Source organism: Macaca fascicularis, chromosome 2 (genome assembly GCF_037993035.2).
Source record: "Macaca fascicularis isolate 582-1 chromosome 2, T2T-MFA8v1.1".
NCBI lineage: Eukaryota > Metazoa > Chordata > Mammalia > Primates > Cercopithecidae > Macaca > Macaca fascicularis.
In genome coordinates this window covers 43,534,515-43,557,493 of record NC_088376.1, presented here as the reverse complement: position 1 = coordinate 43,557,493, position 22,979 = coordinate 43,534,515, and the positions used below count along the sequence as shown (strand labels likewise).

The 22,979-nt window shown below is 41.6% G+C and overlaps 1 protein-coding gene across 1 annotated transcript; it reads right to left on the bottom strand.

Annotated features, from left to right (window-relative positions):
- Positions 1–242: 242 nt before the first annotated feature.
- On the bottom strand, positions 243–22,663 carry TRIM42 (tripartite motif containing 42). The gene is made up of 5 exons (XM_005545938.3): positions 22,157–22,663; positions 17,588–18,285; positions 12,195–13,015; positions 9,586–9,810; positions 243–505 (listed from the first exon to the last, which is right to left on the bottom strand). Exons 1-5 carry the CDS (start codon positions 22,495–22,497, stop codon positions 419–421), a joined length of 2,172 nt encoding a protein of 723 aa, XP_005545995.3. The 5' UTR covers positions 22,498–22,663; the 3' UTR covers positions 243–418.
- Positions 22,664–22,979: the final 316 nt, after the last annotated feature.

Here is a 22,979-nt window from a genome sequence, read left to right as displayed (position 1 = left end):
CGACTTGCCCAAACACTCAAAGCTAGTTAGGCCTGCATTAGAATGCACACCGAGGGGGTCCTGACTGCAAAATACAGTGCTCTTTTTACCATCCAGAAGCTGGGTGGTGCTCCTACAAAACAACACAGAATTCTGAGCCTAGGACTAGACCTGAGCAGATGGAAACATACAGACTTACTGACTGTCTTGCTTATTACTGCCATCATAACAAATAGCTGTCACTGAACAAACAGCAAGCCATGTCAGGTATTTCCTTTTATTAGCTCTTACAAGATTACTGTTGGAAAGCTGAGAGGTCACGGAAACATTTGTCTACAACCTCCTTGAAGAATGTGGTGAGAAAAATATACATACATATGTGTGTGTATATATGTCTACTTTGTGATGAGTCTGAGGTTGCTTCCTGCTCTGAAGGGGCTCAGAAGTGCTTCTGGAGGGCAGACTGGATATTCTTCAGCAGGCCCCACTTAGCTCGGTTCCTCCCATGTCCATCTGGTGTTACCACCTGCAATCAGAAGCAAAGAGTCATGGCACCCAATAGACAAAAGCTCCCAGTAGCCTGGGCCCTTCTGCATGCCAGACACTACACACATCATTTCATTAACTCCTCATGACAACCACATGAGGCCAGTGCTGTTGGCACCACTTTATAGACGAAGAAGCTGAGGCTCAGAAGGACCAGGCAGCTTTCCCAAAGCCCCACAGCTACAGTGTGCTGGGATTGCGATTCCACAGGTCAGATCCTACTTCCTTTTAGGGTAGCTCATGTGACTGAGTGCTGATGACAGTGAGGGGGCTGGACCGCAGGTGAGCTTCACCATAGAGGATCCCCTGTATCCTTCCTCAGTCATTAGAACTTGGTTCTGTCACAGCTCTTATCAGTTGTTAAGTTTCAGCTAATGTGTCTGATTTTCTTACCAGAACATGAGCACCTTGATTGGGGTGTGGGGGAAATGACAGTATTTCATCTCTGTAGTCCCAACACTAGTTATGGAAAAGAGAAGATTCTTAGAGAAGTAGATGAACAGTGAATAGAACTATAATTTGTAAATCTGTGAATTGTTTTCCTTTGATGCTAGCAGAAACATTTCATACTATCTTTAATCACAGTGAATGGTCAGTGCTACCTGAAAAAGAAAGACTGTACTGGGCACGAGGGGTAAGAAGAACCCTCCTAGAAATCTCACCAAGTTAGCTTAGATGTTGCCCTCCATGTCTTACCTTGAAGATACTGGGTTTCTTCACTAGTCGGTCTGGCAGCATTCCCATTCCTTCCCCCCAAACATTTATGGAGTGAGGTTGAGACCCAGAGATGAGACAGTCCACTGGATCAATGGGTTCTACTGAGGTGAATGAGGACTTGAGATAGAATGGGGGTGAGGTTTGGATAGTGAAGAGGAATGTTTATACAGGCACAAGTCTCTATGTACAAAGCTTTTAACCTTCTATATTTGTATATAAAGGGAAAGGGCAAAAACAAAGAAGCCAGACCCTTATTAGCATTATGCTGTCTACTTTTACAAAATTTTTGGTTTTAGAGAAAACAGGGCTGCATGCAAGGCAAAGGTCATATTATATACATGATATTAGATTATCCATTGCTGAATAGAAATGGAAATAATGTATAGAGATAATCCTGATAAAAGTAGTATAAATAATGTCTAAGATACACACAGAATTATCAGAGGGCATGAGGAAGATGGAATGGTGTTATGAGGGGCTAGGAATTAACTCATAAATAGGAGATTGAGGTTTTGCTTTAAAGTATAGTCAGAATCTTCAAAGATAAAGACTGTATGTGATGTGAATGGAGCAGTGAGAATTGAGGTGTGTCTATGAACAAGGGAATCAGGTAGAAAGGAGGACAGAAGAAACAGAAAAACAAAACTTGGAATATTAAAGAAATTGAAATGATAGTTGACATCTCTTCCCTGCCCCAAATGTCCCAGGCTCATATTGCTTTTCAGATGAATTCTACCAAACTCTTAAGAAAGAGTTATTCTAGAAACTAGAAGAGCAAAAGTTTCCCAGCTCTTTTTATGAAGCTTGTGATATATTGATTCCAGAACCAGATAAAAACAATATAAGCAAAAATTGAGTCTAATTCCCTTATAATTATAGATGCAATAATCCAAAATAAAATATGAGCTAACCGAAGTCAACTGTATTAAAAAGTAATACATCATGAACACACAGGATTTATTCCATGAATGGAAGTGGAATTTAGTATCAGAAAAATCAATCAATGTAATTCACTTCATGAATAATGGCCTGAAGGAGAAAAATCATGTAATTACCTCAAATAATGCAAAAAACTTAATAAGTACCTATTTCTCAGAAACTTAGAAGTAGAAGTAATTATCCTTAACTTAATAAGGATTATATACCATACAAACTAAATAAAAATAACTCAATGGAGAAATGTTAATATCAGGAATAAGACAAGGATATCTACTAACACTGCCACACTTTTATGTATGACTCAAGGTTCTGGCCAAAGTCATAAGGAAAGAAAAAGAAATAGAGTTGCAAGAATTGTAAGTAAACAGATAAAACCATCATTCTTTATAGGAGATAGGATCATATGCTTGGAAAAAAAAGCAGAAATAGCAGATTGGCTCTCAGAATAGTAAGAGAGTTTTTGAGACTGCTGGAATCAAGATTACCCTACAAACAGAAATAGTCTTTATTCTAAACTGGTAATCTATTAGAAAATATAATAAAATAATATTCATAATATCAACAGTCTGTAAACTATTTGGTTTATTTATTTATGGTATACAAAATGATGTTTTGACATATGTATACAAAGTAAAATAATTACTACAGGCAAGTAAATTAGCATGCCCATCATCTCACATAGTTACCTTTTTGTGTGTGTGTGAAAAGAGTACCTAAAATCTTAACAAATTTTCTATCAATACAATATTACTAATTGTAGTCCTCATGCTGCATGTTAGATCTCTAAACAATCTAGTTTAACCAGGAATACATGTACGTATGTAGGAAAACTTAAACACCCCAGTAAAGAACATAGACTATGGTTTGAGTAAATGTTCAAACATATTACAAAAATACCATTTGTTTCCAAATTAATTTAGAAACACAATGCCTTCTGAATAAATTCTATCTGAATGTTTTCTAAGATTCAAGTTACTCCAAAATGTATATGAAGAAATATATTTCTATGACTAGCTAAATAATTTCTAAAAAAGAAAGAAGGGTAATGTGCATACTTACCTTAGCAGTTCATATAGACATGGCAGAAAGCTGAGGTTCAAAACTAATAAAGCAAGTATGGTATTGATATAAGAGCAGGAATATAGACCCGTGGCATGTAATAGAGTGCTCAGAGACATATCCCTAAATATATCGAAACTGAATATAAAAGTGGCATTGCCATTGTATAAATATTAAGAATAGACATTGCTTGGTAGATGGTATTGGGAAAACTGGTTCACTACTTGGTGGAAAAGAACATCCCTACCTAAGACTACATAGGCAGAGTACATACATACATTTGATACATACAAAGGCAGAGTCTGAACGGATTAAATAGCTAAATTTGAAAGGTGAAACTGTAAATTTAATAAAAGAATATATAGAAGGTTATCTTTGTGATCTAATCCTAAGAAAGGACTTTTTAAATAAAACTTCAAAAGGTTAAGCCATAAGGAAAAAATAATTGATGATTTTGATTATACCAAAATTAAATATTTCTGCTATTTTATGAAGTACACTATGAACAAAGCTGATAGGCAAATGTCAGAAGAGAAGATAATAGCAATGTCTAAAACCACTACCTAGAATATATAAGGACATCCTATAAATCACTTAGAAAAAGAAAAATGCAATAGAAAATTGGGCGAAGGATATCAACAGGTCCTTTACAGAAAAGAAAATCCTGAAAACTAACAAAAATATAAAATTAAATTTAAAATAATAAGGACATATCATTTTATACCTATTGGGCTAGCAAAATAATAGAAAGTTGGATCTTGCTAAATGTAGGTGGGGCCTAGGGTATAGTAGCTCTAATCTACTCCTTATGGAAGTGTACATGGATGTGGTCAAATTAAGTATCCACATGTCAATGGCCTAGAAATTTCACTCATAATATGTATCTAATATGGGGTGAATTGCACCTGACCCCAAATTTATATGTTGAAGCCCTAACCCCCAGTACTTAGAGTGTGACTGTATTTGGAGATAGGGCCTTTAAAGAGGTGATTTAATTAAAATGAGGCCATTAAAGTGGACCCTAATCCAACCTAACTTTTGTCTTTATAAGAAAAGGAAATTTAAACACAGAGAGATATCACAATGCATGTGCACAGAGGAAGGACTATGTGAGAACACAGTGAGAAGGTGACCATCTGTGAACCAAGGAGAGAGGTCTCAGGAGAAACCAACCCTGCCAACATTTTTATCTTGGACTTCCGGCCTCGAGAACTGTGCAAAAACTAATTTTTGTTTAAGCCACCTAGTCTGTGGCATTTTCTTATGGAAGCCTTAGCAAACTGATCAATAACTCAGAGAACCCTTACACCCCTATCGTGTCCATAAGGTGTCATATATAAGGCTGTTCACCACAGCATTATTGGAGGTCACCTGGGTGTCCATCCTGCCTGAAATAGAGAGGTAACATGCGGTGAACAAATGCACATTCTGAAAGATCATGTATTATAAGGAATAAAAGACAAAATGCCCATAACAACATGGATGGAACATAAAAACACAACATTTAAGAAGAACAGGTAAGAGACAATGTAAGATATGTAACACAATGCTAATTGTGTAAATTAATGACACATTGAAAACAACAATGCAAATCATGGAAGAACACATAAAACAGAATGAATGTCACAAAAGGGAATATATAAATAAGAATAACGATGGACCATAACTGAGGTGTATAATTAATTCAGACCTCTGTACATGAGGTTAAAAAGAAATCAGGTCCAGCATGATCCTAAATTATACTTGTTCCAGGATTCAAGCCTATCTGCAGGGCAAGTAAAGGAAGGACCAACAGGGTTCTACTTACATGAAAGGTCAGGAGCTCTTTGGAAAAGAATAAATTCTAAGAAGATAAAGAATGCAAACCATCTTGGTTTCCTTTTAGGGCACAGAGCCACTATGAGTGTGTGGGTGGCTGTGCGGGTAGGCTTGGGGTAGTTATTCTGAGTGTGAAATATTGGTGGTCATTCAGATTGAATGACCTCCAACCCTAATCTTTGAAGGTGTGTGGCTCACCCTGAGAGTCTGCAGCAGGAAGAGGAAAAATCAGGAAGGGAATTTCATGATGGACAGGCAGTCCTGCTGTGTGGCTGGGGTTTCAGCAGGAGCACAGGCTGAGTAGGAAGACAGCAGCACTGCAGAGACTCAGGGCAGCTGGCAGGACTACTTCCTGAGCTACATCAGACACCAAGGACATCCAATTTACGCACTGTGGTAGACAGAATAATGGACCCCAGAGATGTCCATGTCCCAATCCCAGAATCTTTGAATATGTTATGTTACACACAGAGCAAAGAGGAATTAAGGTTGCTAGTCAACTGGTCTTTTTTACTTTTTTACTTGGAGTCTCACTCTGTCACCCAGGCTGGAGTGCAGTGGCATGATCTTCGCCCACTGCAACCTCTGCCTCCCAGACTTAAGTGAGTCTCGTGCCTCAACCTCCCGAGTAGCTGGGATGACAGGCACACACCACCACACCCGGCTGACTTTTTTTTTAATTTTTAGTAGAGACAGGATTTTGCCATGTTGCCCAGTCTGGTCTCAAACTCCTGGCTTCAAGAGATTCTCCTCCCTCGGCCTCCCAAAGTGCTAGGATTACAAGTGTGAGCCACTGCACCTGGCCCAGCTGGTCTTCAGGTAGGGAGACTAGCCTGAATTATCAGGTGGGCTCAATGCAATCACAAGGGACCTTCAAGGTAGAAGATGGAGGTGGAAGAGAACCAGAGAGATGCTAGTGTGAGGACTCAGCCCAATATTGCTGGCTTTGAAGATTCAGGAAGGGGCATGAAAGGAATGCGGGTGGCTTCTAGAAACTGGAAAAAAGCAAGGAAATGTATTCTCCCTCAGGTCCTCCAGAAGGAACACAATACGGCGGACACAGATTTTACCCAGTGAAACGCATTTGGACTTCTTCAGAATTGTAAGGAAATAAATAATTTGTATTATTTAAACTACTAATTTGTTACAACAACAATAGGAAACTAAAACACAGATGGGCAGTTAGATTTGTTGTGGGAAGCTTTCATGGAAGTCAGCTGAGATATAAAGTCAGAGGAGGACAGTGAGTCAAACTAAGGAGACTGTTTTCAGAAATGGGAATGATGGTCAACAGATATATTGAGGACCAGAGGAAGAGCAGGAGAAGAAACTGAGGTCAACACGTACATGACTTACCTAAAAACACATTTCTCTACCCTTCAAAAATACTAGTTAGGCTCTTTGACGTTAGAAGCTTTCAGTTAGGGACAATGGGCACAGAAGGGTGTGTAAGACCAACACCTATCCTCATGGACTTGCAGCTAGTGGAGTTGGGACTTGAATCCAGGCACACAAGACCAAATACAATGCTCTTTTCAATGCATAATGTTGACTTTCAAAAAATAAAAGTTCAGCCCTCCCTGCTGTTGGCTTTGACATCATTCTCCCAGAGTAAAGTACTATGTCCCCAGGGCTGAGCCTACCCTGTTCCAGACTTAGTTCCATCTGATTGTGGTATGGGGGAAGAAAGGGCTGTGGGCTTGGATGCGGACCAAGGTGTCCACTCACCTCGTCCTTCCATGAGGCCTGACACTTTGCTTCCTTCCATGAGGCCACTTTGCTTCTTACAGCCTCATTTTTCTTATCTGTAAAATGGAAGCAATCACTCCCTCCTTTCCCAGTGGCTGGGATGATTAGTGATAGTGAATATACCCCATCTGACATAAAGATGACTTTCAAAAGGGAGCTTTCAAAATGATTAAAGTTAGTTTTCTTGCTGCATGTATTATACACCAAATACATCTCTTAAAAACCAAGTCCTAGATTATGCAAATAAAACATAAAAGGTGTTATTTCACTTTTTAAAACAAAAATACATGTGATAGGAATATTATATTTTGAATAAGAAATGATTCTGCTGCCTCATTGCAACATTTTAAGTGAAACCTTTCAGGAATACCTGCATAGAACTGATGCCAAGGAAAAAATTTTGATTTTATAGGAAAGAAATGAAGCCATTACTTTTATGAAACTTTATAAATGTCATTCAAACACACATCTTATTTTCATTTGGTATTGAAGGCTTTACTTATGCAAATCATGACAAATGTTAAGGAAACCAGTCTTTCCTCTGGAATGCTAATATAATCACAAAGAAGGGAGGAAGAATTGCTTCTGAAGGAAAAATCTATATTGCAGCTCCTCAAGTCAGATAAAAATGAAGCTTTCAGAAAACCTCATTAATTAGGGCTCTGCTCATTTAGATATTGTGTAAAAAAGAAAGGGACTGGAATGCATTTCCTTCTGTTACAGGGAGGGCAAATTAATCACATAAACACAGTTTCAAGGGGAATGCTATTTCTTGACTGATTGTATAAAACACTTAACAGCTTTCAGGCATCTTATGGTACTTTGTAATTATTAATTTTATTTATCAATTTATTTCTTCGCTCTTTAATTTAGACATTCTTTATATGTTCATTTATTTGGTCACATTTTCACTCATATACTCATTCAATAACCATTAAGAACCTGCTATATGCAAAGTGCTGTGGTAAGCACTGTGGGAGAAAGAACCATGAATTAGATGTGAATTTTGTTCTCAAGGAGTCCATAGTTTCAGAGGGCGACAAAAACCTCTACCTAAGAAAAGCCAAGAGGGACTGAGGTGGTGACTGATGACATACTTTGGTATCTCCACCTGTTCCTTCCCTGGCATCTGAAAATTATATATATATGTATTTAGCAACAGCACTGAGTGCCCTTCATGGGCAAGACAATTTTGAGGAATTCCTAAAAACTGAGAAGGCAGATGGGATTAGAAGGAAGGAAAAATCCATAGTCAAGAAGACATGCGGATGTGGGGCAGCCATGGGCATTCCCATTCCATGCTCTGAAGAGAAGGGTATCAAGAATGAGAAGGACTTTGGGGCAACTGAGCAGCAGTGTAATTGGCTGGAGGCTGGCAGGAGGAGTGACTAGCAGACTTCCCCATCCCACGCCCTTCCTGTGCCAGGTTTGACCTGTCTCTCTCTCTCTCTCTCTCTCTGTCTGTGTGTGTGTGTGTCCATGGGTGCTGGACTCTGAGGCAGAGCATGCCCCCCCGGGGGCTGGCAACCAGGATGAGTAGTCCCACCCTAGGAGATTTGATATTGGTATACTGACCACCCTTACTCCTGCTTTGCCTTTATTACTAGAGGTAGCAACCAGTTGGATTCTTTTCCTTGAACATTTGACTAAGGAAACAAAGACAGTATGGTTGGTCAGATGCTGTTGGGCATTGGAGCTTTAAGGTCACACAGAGGTTGGGCCATGACAATTCAAAACCATATACAAGCTGAATTTTAGGGAGCAGAAACTAAGGGCTAGCCAAAAATGGTGCAGATCCAGAGAGAAGCAAAGAGAATGAGAGAGTGAGAGAGAGAAGGAAGCAGGGAGAGACGAAGAGAAGAGAGAGAGAGAGAGGGAGAGAAACTGACAACTCTCTAGTTCCCTTGGGTATCAGATCAGATGCATATCCTAGGAGTGGTCTCTATCTTTGTCATAAATTTATCTTTTCAAAAGCTGAAATGAATGGATTTTTTTTTTTTTGCTTCTAAAGAATTCTTGATTAAGACATAATCGACCCTGATTCCAAAGAACATCCTTATGGTTATATGGTAAGAGAGCAGCTCTGGGCAGTCTTGGTATTTTTATTCTCTTTCTCCTTTTAATATCAGTAAAATTATATTCATGAATGTGTATTCCCTGGAGATATAAAGAAGAATCAGTCTTGGATCACAAAGAAGATAGGAATAATTTTGTCTTTTCTTTTTTGGAACCCACACTGACCTGCTTAGTGGCAGTTTCTCAACTTTCAGATGAACAATTGTTTTTAGTATAAATAGGTCCTAAATATTGCACTGGACATATTTTATAAAAATTATTGTGTGCCAGAAATTCAAATTTAATTGGGCATCCTATATTTTTATTTGTTAAATCTGGCACCCCATCCTTGCCTGAGAATAGCACCTCATTTTTATCTTTCTCATACCACAATCATTTCATATCCTTCTCACACAACACTTATTTTTTTATGGACCCTGAGCACCTTGAAGGCAGGGATTATGTTTATTTTCCTCTGAATCTCTACATCTCTACACAATGCCTAGAACAAATGTTTTTGAATCAAATAGAACAATTCTCAGGCTTCATCTGCGAAGTCTGGTTGAGGCCAGCAGCCCTCTCTTTGGCCTCAAGTTAACAAATGTTCTGTGCTTAGAGGAAGAGTCCCATGGTGAGCTCTATAATCTCATGATCATCTTAACAGGGTCTCATCCAGAACCTATCATAGAAAAAAAAAAATCGGAGAAATAATGTACACAGTACCTTGCAGATATCACTCCATTGCCCAGGACCATTATCATTGATGGCTCTAACTTTAAACACGTATTCTGTGTTGGGGGTCAGGTTGTGCAGCTCCAGATTCTGCTGCATTATGTCCCGAATTTGTCCGCAGAGCTCCATTTGTACGTTGTTAGGAGGGGAAGTAATGACTTCATAGAATTCCATCTCAAAAGAGTCCACGTCTTCTGTTGGACATGTCCAGTAAACCTATGGAAGAAATGAACATACTGGTGTGGTACTAGTATACATCATTCAGTTTTCTTTCCATTAAAGATTTGTGATGTTGACTATCTGTGGGGTGAGTTTAAGCTGACCCTATCCCCTGTAGCTGCCGAAGACTTTTAATTAGACTATGCATAAGTCTTGAAAGGCTGTGTGATGAGGCCTGGCATGATGCTTGTGATGAGTTTCACAAACAGAAGGTTTGTGACTGTTACTGTCAGCCAACGTGGAGGTGACAATTGTCCTCCTGCTTGAAAAATACTGAAAAATAGAGGGGAAGAAAATAAACATCACTCGTAATCTCACAATTCAGTTAATTCATTATTATTTCTTTGCAATTTCAGAACACACACACACACAAACATATATGTATATAACTTGGATTATGTTGCTTTGATTTCTATTTTCTTTTACTTATGTTGTATGTTTTCCTAAATCATTAAAAATTCGGTAAACTACCATCTTTAAAATTTCTCCCGAAATAATTTAATCCTTCTATGGTTGAACATTTAGGTTGTTTCTAATTTTATACTCTAATAAATGCTGTAATAAATACTGTTGGGCATAAATATTTGTCTGAATTTTTAAGAATTTTCTTGGAAGAGATTCCTAGAACTAAAATTGAGTTTAAAAAATCTCTAGGATATTAACTGTACATATTGAAAAGTTACAACATTAAGTTTTAGAATATTTTCCATGCTAAAATCCTAAAGATTTGAGAGTGATGTTAACATAGACTTAATCTTCTGCATTGCTAAGCACTATGATTCCTGTATGAAGTCCATTCCATTATCCTAAAATATGAATCAATGATATTTTAAAATCGAATATCACTATCTGGAAATAGGTTTAGGTGTCCTCTTTTGACAGCAAATGACTTGACTGAGTTGTTTTGCATAGGTCCCTTTTTTGAGCTCATCAGGGGTGACTAATAGGTGGCATGGGGTGACTGTTTTCCATGCCCAGGTATAGAGCAGATACTACCAATTCTCTGGCTCCATAGCAAGAGCCTGCCAACTTCTCAAGAGGTCTGAGTTGGTCAGGAGATGAGACCCAGTGCTATCCCTGAGGTAATAAGCATACACTATAGGCCTTGCTGATCTAGTATCATTTGGAAATGTAGTTCAGCTGCTCAGTTATGGGCATTGCTTATGTGAAGGGCAGAAACACTTCATTATGTCAATAGCCCATGGAATGTTCTATCTTGCAAAGTATGGGTTGTTCTTTGTGTCAGTTATAGACAACAAAACATAGATTATGATGTGTCAGGAGAATGGAAAAGTAGAGCTTGGTCTGTGTCTGGCCTTCATTTTTTAGATCCTTAATAATAAAGTGTGGGCTGTAGACAGCAGCATTGGCAGCACCTGGAAGTTTGTGATAACCTGAATCTCAGGCCCCATTGAAACCTATTAAAATAGAATCTGCATTTTAACAAGATCCCCAGGTGCACATCGATGTTTGAGAACTGCTAGTTTAGAACTCAAGGATCTAAAAGTCTTTGGGAGTGTTCTCAGATTATGAGAGACAAAAGATGAACTCTGCCACGTGGGAGCAGGACATGGGCTGACTCTAGAAAAAAATCCAAGAGGAGGAAAGAGGAACTCAAATAGAATATTTCATTGCACGTTAATTTTTTTCCTCCATAAACCTTAATAAAGTGTTCTACAAACAATTCAATGTGGGTTCAACTAGATTTGAAAGGTATGTTAAAGAAAAGGTCATTTGTTCATGTTGTTCATGTTAGGTCAAGAGGGTCAAAGGGAAGTCATGTTCCTTGAAGCCAGGCAATGGCGCTTATAGAGATCTGTGAGAGACCCCACTCTTCACTCTCTGCCTTCAAGGCGGGTTGAATCTCAAAAGAGTTGAAATTTCATTGGGGATGATCCTCCCAATTTTTCCAAATCATAGAGAGTCTGGATATTTGCTTTAGGAAAGGTAGCAATTTAGAGGAAACAGCTGGTAGGTAATGGAGCCTGCATTTGTAACTCCAATTTCTGTGCTGTCTCTATTACAGGCTTTCCTTTGGGAAACATTACACTGCCAAGTAGTGTCTTCAAATTACTTTGGTTCCCAAATAGGGTTCTCTTTCAGTTGAGAAGTTGCCTTTGCAGTGGAGGTAGGGCTTTCAGATATATTTACGACTATAAGTTAAATATATTGACTGTTTGGTTTAAGCTAATCTTGGGTTACTTAAGATTCCCGGAACTTATCCCTTTTGAATGGGATGACCACAAAGAGTCTAGAGGAGCAGATTTGAGTGACCAGATCCTAGAGGTCAAAGAGATAAGTGCAACTTTTCCTGACTACTGACTTCTACTCTGTACCCCAAACCCTCCCACCTTCCCCACTGGGCCCAGAACTTTTCTTACCTTGGCAGCTCTTGGGTACACCAGAGTCTGGTAGATAACAATTGGGCCCGGGGTCTTCACAGAGCCATCGTTGAATGAGTACCAGTTGTGGAAGCTGCTGCTGTTCTGTACAGACTGGCTGTCTGCTCCAGCACACCAGTAGGTGTAGAGACCATCTGTGGGTTTGGCGGGGGTGGCTGACTGGGCTCTCCCACAGGCCTCCAGACCCACCTTGGCCTTCTCCTCAGTGTTGCTGAAGGATAAGATGGAGGAGCTTCGCTGGTATATCTGCTGGTTGCCGAGGCTGTGGGTGCTGAAAGTGACCTTCCTGGCAATCATTGTTTCTGAGTGCACAGGGTAGGGGGAGGGCAGTGAGTCCCCTGAGGAGCATACCTTCTTGGGCCCTGTGGGGAAGAGCTCATGGATGGCACTGGAAAGCTCAACAAAGTCCAAGGGCATGCAGTTTATTGAGTGTAGCCGGAGCTGTGGGTCAGGCCTGTAGGTGGTCTGGATGCCATCCTCAATCTGGTCCACCAGGATCTTGGCCGACTGCAGGAATGCCACCTGGCCAGTCTCCTTCAGGGCTTCCTTGGAGTAGGCGATCAGACCATCCATCTCGTTCACTTTCATGGTTGTAACATACACATATTTTTCAATTTCCTTCTGCCTGGACACTTCTAGATTCTCTATCTGCTCCATGATGATCTTCTCTTTCTCCTGAAGAATGCTGCGCAACTTGAGAAAGCCATTTCTGATCTCTTTTCGCTTTGCCTCCTTGTCAGCTTTAAAGCTGTTTTTTAAGATGTTGAATTCCATTAGGTCATTATCAATTTCATATCGGACTGCAAAAATGCCAAGTTAGTTACTTTTAAAATTTTCATCTCCCCAGGTGTCAAAGCCAGTAGCAAGCTAGAACAAATTACCCTAGGCTCCAAGGAGGTGAATGAAGAGGGAGGGAAGGCACTTGTAGTTGGGCTGAAACAGGCTAGAATAGGTTTATGAAATGAATTTGGCCTCCTTAGTACACCTTCCCCTTCTTCTCCCTCTGATCCTTCCCTGGGATATTTCTATCTTGTAACAGTAATCCCTATGGCCTTGGGTCTGAGACTGGAAGTTCAAGCCCACCCTTGATATTGGTTTTTACCAGATTTCAATTGTCTGCAAGTTGGACTTGAGAAGAGGTGAAGTCACAAAGTGACTGGTGCCTGCTTTTCCCTGTCGGAAACCTAAGCTTTTGCAATGGTGAGAGGAAGAACTAAGTTTCTGCTGACTACTTCTAAAGGTTGTCTTGCATCATTCGCTAAGCCTCCAGCCCTATACAACAGTGGGAAATTAGCAAAGCTTCCCTTCATTGAGGTGGCTCTCTTACATGCCCTTTCCCCCCTTTGTTTGTCTTGTGGTTCAGCTATGTCACTTCTCTTTGCCTTTCCCCCACTGCTTTCAAAAAAGAGTCTGCTGTCACACTTCAAGGAAAACCAGTTTATCTTGTGCCCCTCATATGGCATTTGGATTTTAAGTTCACTCAGTCATTCAACAAACATTTACTGGAGTCCTGTTACATGCCATGTATCTTTTAGGCACTAAGGATATGGATGTGATTATGAGAGGGCATCTGTGCTCAAGTTATGAATAAATCCAAAGATACTATAATTGAAGGATGCTATAGCAGGGTGAGCATGTGGCACATCTCTATCTGTGAAATGGGCTTTATGTGAAAGGTGAAATGAATACCTTTGTTAGCTTTAGAGGATTTGAGGCATTAAGGAGCAATTTGAAGAGTATCAACCTTCTGTGGCCGTTAGAAGAATGTCAATCTTCTACAGATAAGATTCTTCTCATGAAGGTAAACTCTTCAGTGAATTGATGGGCAATAATCCTCACCAAATTTTACTCAGAAGTAGGGATGACTAGCTATTTTTGGACTTGGTTCATAACACTATCCTGGTTCATAGGAAGCTGGACTTCTGTGAGTGGTGGTCATTATAACAAGGGTGTGCACTTGAGTATGGGAAACCCTAGAGTTCTGTCAGATCATGCGAACAGGGACCACATTACCACTATGACTATGGTGTGTAGAGGTGAGCAAATGTATTTGTTGAGTAAAAGCCATTCTTTCCTGTCTTCTAACATCTCATTGGTGAATGCCAGCAGTGTCACTCTCTGGCTAACTCCCTGAAGCCCCACTGTTTTCTTGCCATCTCCTTTCTCACAGTGGCTCAGAAAAGATGAGGTGATGCAGGTGAGACTGAAAGGGAAACTACTAGTGTGCGATTTCAGTGCTGAGAAGTGCTTCTTGCCCTCCCCAATGCACTGTGACTATGGCAGCCAGAATTCTACTTTGTGCATTATTTTCTTTGACTATTCAATAGTTACCTACTGTTAAAGATACTTGGATAGGAAATTTCTTCCTGTATGAGGGATTAATTAGGCTTATGTAGGGCAAAGTCCTGAGAAGCAGGATAAAAATTTCTTAGATGAGGGGAAAAAGGCATCTCCAGGAGGAGAAAAAAGACAGAGGAAGCCAGAAATGTCCCATCCCAAACTTCTACAAATATGAAAGCTCTGCAAGAGCTGATTTTAAACGAAGTCAAATCAAGCTCTCTTTTTAGGTAATACACTTAAAATTAGTTGCTATTTATTAAACACTTTTTATGGACCAGATCCATATGTTATTATATATCACATATATCTTCTTATAAGGAAGATATTGTTTCCACTTACAGATGAAAAAGCTTGAGGCCCAGGGAAGTGAAGTGACTACACAGTGTTACACATCAGGTAAATGGGAGAAACTAGGCTCTGTCCCTAATTCTATTTGTCTAGCTCCAAACTAGGTTCTTAATCGCTTCAGCTGTGGCTCTCAGCCCTCTGTGAGCACCAGATTAACCTGAAAGAGTGTTAAAAAAAACCTCTTCCCTTGGACTCATCTACTAAGATTCTGAATCAATGGGCCTGTATTGGGGCTCAGGAAGCCAGGCAAGGCAGTGTGCAGTGAGGTGTAGAATCTAACCCAGGGAATCTCCTGGGATCATGTTAAAGATGCAGATTCTGGTGCACTAGGCCTGGGGTGGGTCCTGAGATTCTGCATTGCTAACAAGCTCTCAGGTGATGCCGATGCTACTGGTCCTCGAACCACACTTTGAGTGGCAGGGACCTAAACTTTTGAGCTCCCTTTATTCCAGTGGTTCTCAACCTTGCCTGCACCATAGAATCACATGAGGAGTTTTTTAAAAGTCCGTCTTGCTGAGCCTGCACCTCTGTGTGGATGGGACAGGGGCATCAGTTTTTAGTAAAGCTTCTAAAATGGATCTTCTCTCTAGGTCCCCAAGTTTCTCAATGTGTATTCCCAGATCACTTGCTTTTGAATAACACGGAGATCTGTTTAGAATGCCAATTTATGGTACCTCCCAGAAAAGTGAATCAAGTGCTCACGAACAAGTTTGAACCCTGGTTAAAAAAATGTTGTGTGTCTGTTTCTTTCTTCGTCAAGGATGAAAGGTTAAATTATTTACTTATAGCTAATATCTAATTTACCTATTATCCCTTTTTCCCTTTCCAACTGCTGGGTTCCTTGGAATTTGGACAGGCATTTTCCCCCCACCTAGAATTGAGCTTTGTTGTCTGACTTTTAGGTGCCCTGGACTCAGAAAACTATCGTAAGTTTCACATGTATTAAGGACAAGGTTCCCTACAGAGGGATGGAAGGCACAGTAGGCTGTAGAGAGCAGCACCCTTGCCATGCTTGGCCAAAGAATTCAGACAAGCCCTGGCCTAGGGAAGCAGTGAGTCCCACCTTCAGAAAACCCTTTTGGAACCAACAGTTCTACCATTTTCTTGATAATATGTGGCTCCTGCAGGGTTCCTTTAATATGAAGTATTCCCTGGTGGTGGTTCCAGAATTAAATAAATGTCAATTGACAAGCAATGTTTCCAGGTATGTGGCAATTGAGAAAACTCGAGGTATTCCTGAAGCTGCTGAGAAGTCAGGGGTGATGTGGTCATTAGCAAAGCCTGTTTTGGACCCACCTTTATATCCAGTGGGACCTTTCTGTGCAGCTCAAGGAAAAGCTGCCTCCCTCCCAATGTATAGGCCTATCTGAATGTTGGAGACTAACAGATCTGACAATGGGAAAGGCCTGGGTTGATCTGGTGCACTTTGGTAACTGACTGCAGGCCACTCCTTAATGAAACAGACCATGGATGGTGGTGGTGGTTCCCCCTTCCTCCCCTTCAATCTCTTCATCTTCAGATTCTGGTCGCTGCTTAGCACAGAGTAGATTGTCAAATAAATGTTGTGGAATTAATGGTGGACACTGGAGTCAAATAGACTGCATCTGCCACTTATTAGCTGCCTGTCCTAATTATTTTTTTGAACCACAGTTGGCTTATCCATGGAGGACATTTTAATGCCTGTACTGTAGCACTATTGAGATTAGACAAAATGTGCTCCACAGGCCTGAGTAAAGTTGGCCTTTATACAAGGAACTATTCCTGAGGGTAAAGGGCACTAAAGGAATCTTTTGGATTCTAATGTCTGACCAGGTAGAGACATACCCAGAAATTATGCGGCTCTTTGTTGAATCCTGTGAAATATGATTATACTTGGTTTTGTCACTGAAACAAGAAATTATGGGCTCTTTGCTGAATCCTGTGAAATATTATTATGCTTGGTTCCATCACTGAAACCATCACTGAAATATTATTTCACTTAAAGCAATATTATATGTAACAATATAAAACAACCAAATCACCACGAACAAGAATGCAGAGGAAAAACAAGCTGTTGACTAGAATACCATTGGCTAGTTATGAATTGTCCCTGTTGTTATATGTTTGCTGCCCGTTTATTTACTTTGGCATCTGCAAGTTTTGGAAAAAATTCATGGAGGGAAATTTAACATTGAGATAATTCTCAGCACTGACTTAATTCTTTCCCCCTGCACATTTAGGAAAACCAAAGCGATCCAACAGTGACAGAACACCTTAGAACGTCACAGAACGTCAGTATACTATAGGATCAAAGTCTTCATTTTCCAAAAGAGAAAATGAGACCTGAGGACATGCAGATTATAATCAAGATTATAGAATCTTTATGCACTTGTCATATGACTTTTTGCATTCTTTACATAGAGTAACTCACTTAATCCTCATGGCAATCCAGTGAGGGGGTCACTACTATTCCCCTATTTCATAGGTGAGAAAAGCAAGGCACGGAGAAGTTAAGTGACTGGTAGTGGTTACCAGGAGCGGACACCAGGATAGTGACTTGCAGGATAGCACAGTGTTTCCTGGTGCCTTGATTGCTCCACTAGGTGGAATCTGTTAAGGCACTCACTTAGCACATTGCCCCACGCCATCTTCCCCATGTGTTCCTGAACTAGAAGTTAGGCTGAAGGAGTGGAGAAGGGGAGGACCTGCTTTGAACTTGGCGATGGCGCTGAAGAGTGAGGCGGCCCTCTCGGAGCAGGCGTCGATGAGGCTGATGGTGTCGTGGCCATTGTGGAAAGAGAACTTGCAGAAGGTGCAGAGCAATTCGTTGTCATTGCGGCAGTACTCGATGATGCGGCTGGATGGATGGTGGATGCAGATCTTCTCGTCCTGTTCCTCGGCGCTGGTGTCCACAAAGACGTGGTCTTGCATGGCCACATCCGAGTGGAAGGCCTTGAGGCAGTCGTTGCACAGGTTGAGGCGGCAGGTGATGCAGCGCTTGTACGCTATGCGCCTATTGCGGCAGACCTGGCAGAGGATGGGCCCGGAGGAACGGTCAAAGCGCCACTTGAGGTAGCCGTGCTGCTGCATGTAGCGCTTGGTGAGGCGCCCGCGCAGGTAGTTCTCCGGCAGCTGCATCTTGTGGCTGTAGGGCATGCAGTGCGAGCGGTCGCACACTGGGCAGATGAGGATGAAGAAATTCTCGGTGACCTCGGCGTGCTTCTGCAGCTGCCGCAGGCACTTCTCACACAGGCTGTGGTTGCAGGGCAGCATGAATGAGTGCAGGCGCAGCCGGCTGCACATGGGGCAATTGAGGTGGTTCACCAGGTGGCTTTTGGCTGGTACTGATTTCACTTCATCCAGCTGGGTATCGCTGCTCCCAATGCGCAGGGCAGTCTTGGAGCTGAAAGGAGAAGCAAAGGCAGGGTTTCAGGAGGCAGGCTCAAGAGCTTGCTCTGCCTCTCTACCTCTGAAAGAACTCTTGGTTTCTGAGGGGCAGTCTAGGGTGGTGGTGAGGAGCCTCAGCTGAGTGCCAAGGTGCCTGCGTTCTCAACCTGTCTCCACCATTTTTCAGCGGGGTGACCTCAGGTAAGCCAGTTAACCTCTCGGCCTATTTCCTTGTTATAAAATTAGTACCCATGTCAGAGTTTCTTGAGAAGATTAAAATTGAGTTTAATGCTTGTACGGACTAAGAGCAGTCCATGGTACACAGTCAGTGTGCTGCAACTGCTTGCTGTTATTAAGCAAGGGAAAAGCCGCAGAGACTGGTCAGGCGTCAGCTAGGCCTTGGTGTTCCGTTGGACATCGGTAATATCAAAGAACACAGTATCAGACAAGGCTACTCTGTGACTTTGGATCAAAGCAGAAACAAGGCCACTTTATAATGTTTGGACTCAGACACGAACGTTGTCTAAATCACGAAAATGACCCAACATCCCCCTATCCTGGTTGATTTTTTTAAACCAAAAAACTGTTTTTTTTTTTTTTTTTTCTTTTTTCTTTTTTTTCCAGCAGCTTTTGGGTCACTCTGTTCTTCCCACCTTCTAGATAAGATTTATTAAAATATTCAATAGATTTACTCCCGTGTCCTCACCTAACATGAGCTCAAATCCTGTAATAACTTTTCAAGGTACTTTACACTTTCCCATGCTTTATATTCTCACTTGTTGCAATGAGTCAATAAATACAATCTTGTCCAACTACAGGTGTGTTCTTAGGGCTTTTTTTTTTCCCCTGGAGGACATTGACATTATTTATTGTACATAGATGGAACACAGAGCAAGTCTGTACCTGAGCCAAGCCTAGAACCTGTGTGGTCTGCCAACCAGACCAATAGGTAATGGTAATGGATCTGGGCTTTAGAGGCAGAGCGTGTGTGATAAAAATGCACCACTTTACAGTTGTACCTTCTGAGATGTTTTTTTAAACCTCTCTCATGTTCAGTTTTCTTAACTATAAATCAAACCTCACCATACTACTTGCTTTGTGAGGTTTTTATAAAGTCTAAATGAGATAATCCATGTAAGTGCTTAACTGCTGGTACATAGTAAGCATTCAGTAAATGTGGCCACTGTAATTACATCCCTTTGCTACTAGCCAGCTAATGTCTGCAGTAGAGAGAAATCACAGTAAAGGAAAATAGTGGCCAAGTCTGTGAAAAGTATGTGCTTCTACTGTTTCATTTGTGTGTGTTAAAGCTCTCCATTTGTCTAATGCCTGAGGCTGATTTCATACATTTAATCGTAAGAACTATGGAGTAAAAGCATACTTGTAAAATTCAAGTGCCTGTTCTAAGAACTTACAATCAGCAAATGCAGTGTATAAAAATAAATGAATTAGCTGTGGGAATGGAGGTGTAAATAGGCACACAATTTGCCGCTATTGCTCTCTCCTCTGTTTGCATAATAGTATTTGGATACTAATCTTGACATTGTGGCTGTGTTTCTTTCTACTTTTGTCTTCTTGCATTCCTTATGTGTCCCTGTCTTCCCCACTCCCTATGTCTGAGTCCAGATAGTCACAGGTGCTTCCCAAGTATATTGGAATGGAGTGGCCCTGTGGTGACAGAGAATGCTTCCTGTGTGGATTAAGGCACCTGGAAAATTTGTGCCTTAGGGATCTGGGAACTCCAGGCATGCTGGCCTCGATGTTCTCAGCTCTGTTTCCTCTCTGCTTTCCCAGATTCCTGCATGGGTCCTTAAGGGATCACCTGGAGGTACAGGTCAATTGTCCATGTAGTGCCCAGATGGACTTTAGTTTGCTAAAAAAGTAAGGACTGGAGGTATAATATAAAGAGAGACTGTTATGAGGCCTTCACAGCAGGTATCTCTACTAGGAAGCTCATGAGCTAGCATTTTCACAAAAAAGAAAGAAGAATGGGGGAGGGAGGTGTTGGAGGACGAGAAAGAGGTCTCAGGGCTAACAGACAGGTATTAATGGCCTAGGTAGCTGTGTTAGAGGTGAAAAAGGAAGTGGGAAAAAGACTAAGATGGAGAGGGATGCATGAGACCAGAGTGAGGCAGGACAAGCAAGGTGCTGAACAGAAAGTGGTGATGAGAAACAGGGGAGGCAGAGGGTCAGAAGCCAGGAGAGAGGCTAGATTGAAGAAAAGCACCCACAGCTGACCTCCTAACACTTGTGGTAGCATCCCTGCCCATCCTCCAAAAGCCTTAGGCTCGGATGGGGCATTCAGTGGCCATGGTTCCATTTCAAAACAGTCATCAAGCCCAGCGCTTTTATCTTCTTGCTGAGATATCCTGTCTCTGCTCCTCTGCACAGCCCCCTCTCTCCCAAAATCAGGCCTGTTCTTGCACCTGGATTCTTGCTGGATCACCTGTCAAATCTCCTGGCTTCCCTCCTAGCCCCCTGCAGGCCGTTCTACACATTAGAATCACCTGAAGGCGGGGGTTGAGTCTAATTAATTCAGATGCTCAGGTGGTACCCCAGACCAATAAAATCAATGTTTTGGGGGTGGGGATCAGGCATCAGTAATTTTAAAAGATCCCCAGGTGACTTCAATGCACAATAACGTTGGGGAGCTACTGAGCCTAAGGCATTTTCCTAAAGCACCAATTTTATCCCTTTCCTGTTGAAATGGGCTCAGAGGTTCAGCTGCTGCTGCACAGAAAATGAGGTAGTTAAGAGAGGAGTGTGGACACTATTTTCCATGCTTTAGGATTTCTAGACTTGCATCGAGAATCCCTGGATTTCCTATTTATGCAAACACTATGAGAGGGTCATGGGTGGAGAGTTATGTTTGTTAAGCATCTACTTAATGTTTAATTGCAAGATGGATAATATCTTTCCCCTGAATTCACCAAACCTTTGCTTACAGAATTGCTTTTCCAGGCTTGAAAGCCTTCTAACTGCCTTCTATTTTTCTGCCTCTTCTAATCCTGTCATCTTATGGTGATGTCATCTTTCCCCTTCTAAGAAGTGTGCTCTTACTACTTCAGACTCCCCTCATCTGTGACGTAAAAAGACTGGTTTGGTAGAGCAGGTGAGGATAATGTAGGACCTAATATGGAGGGTTAGTACTCCAAATGCGTAATTGAGACCCTGAGTACTATGACTTCTGGATGGGAAAAACAAGGTAGTAGGAGTTCATGGATGTATGGGGTATTTATATGATCCTCAGGGTCAAAAGTGCCCTGTAGAAATTCTTACTTTTCCATTAAATGTTGCAGGTATTAAGAGTTCATAGGAAGAGAAAGAGCAGTTTATATTTTTATATCACATACAGATTACAAAGCATGTACATTAATCCTTATATCTATAATATCATGGGAAGGGGGTATTGTCTCCATTTTGCAATATAGCATTTTAAAGTTAAGATCCCAAATTTTAGGTTCCAATCCTGACTGCATCTTTCCAGCTGTGTGATCCTGGGACAACTTTACTTCTCAAAGGCTCAGTTTCCTCATGGAAACAGTGGACTTAGGGTGAGGGGTTAGCTGGGGTCATGCATGAAGTTCCTGGCAAGTTGCTTAAGCACTAACTATTAGCTATTACTATTTTGTACAGATGAGAGAGTTGGGGTTCAGAGGAGTGAAGTGCTCATTTTCATAGTTAATGGTGCTTAGATTTGGAACTCATGGTCTACATACATAGTGACCATTTAGGATACAGTTAATTGCTACAAAATTCTTAGCTCCTTCTTAGATAAAGAAATGAACTCAGAGGCGCACTGGCCTGCCCTGTGGACTTCACAGCTGGCAAGTGGTCCCTAGTTTTCATGAGCCAATGTGGCCCCACATCCAGTGTCTGACACTTACGAGATATGGACGCTCCTGAGGCGGCCCTTGTGGAAAGTGACGATGGTATTGCGGCAGCAGCGACTCTCATAGTAGTAGCACCTAACATTGCTGCTGGCTGTGCAGCAGCACTTACAGTTGGGATCATTGGCCCAAGAGCAGCAACACCAATGGCAGTTGGGGCTCTCAGAACAGGTGCAGTGGCAGAACTGGCAGTTCCGCTCATCTTTGTAAGGGCAGGGGAAGCAGGTGCAGTTCCGCTCTGAGGTGAAGATGAACTTGCAGCACAGACAGGAGCATAACTGAGGACAGCATCTCTGCCATGTACAACATGGACAGCAAACGCACATAGCAGTTTCCATGGCGCCTACATGATTACCGCTGGCCTCCTAGGGCTCTTGATGCCTCCTCTACCAGAATACTGCTATCAGTTCTCCAGTGGAGGAGTCCTTCCTCCCCTGCGTAAGGCCGTCAGCTTGAGAGTTGCAAGAAGTTGGCTGTTATGAGGCCTTCACAGCTGGTGTCCCTACCAGGAAGCTCGTAGGCTGGCATTTACATATATCAGTCTGAGGGTATTTGCTTATGTCACAATCCCTGTGTCTCTACCATGCTGGGTGGGTAGGAGGATGCGGCCTTGTGGGTGGTAGCAGGTATGTTGGTGAACACTCCATGCTTCTATGGAACCAGCTGTAGAGGAGTGGTGATGCAATGAGCATCCTGGAAGTTTAGTTGTCATTTGTCACCTTTTGGATAATGGAGTAGATTTCTGAAGTTATTTCTCCTTGTTTGGTGTTCTGCCTGCGATTTGGGCAAGTGGACTTCAGATTATGTCTTCGTAGACTGA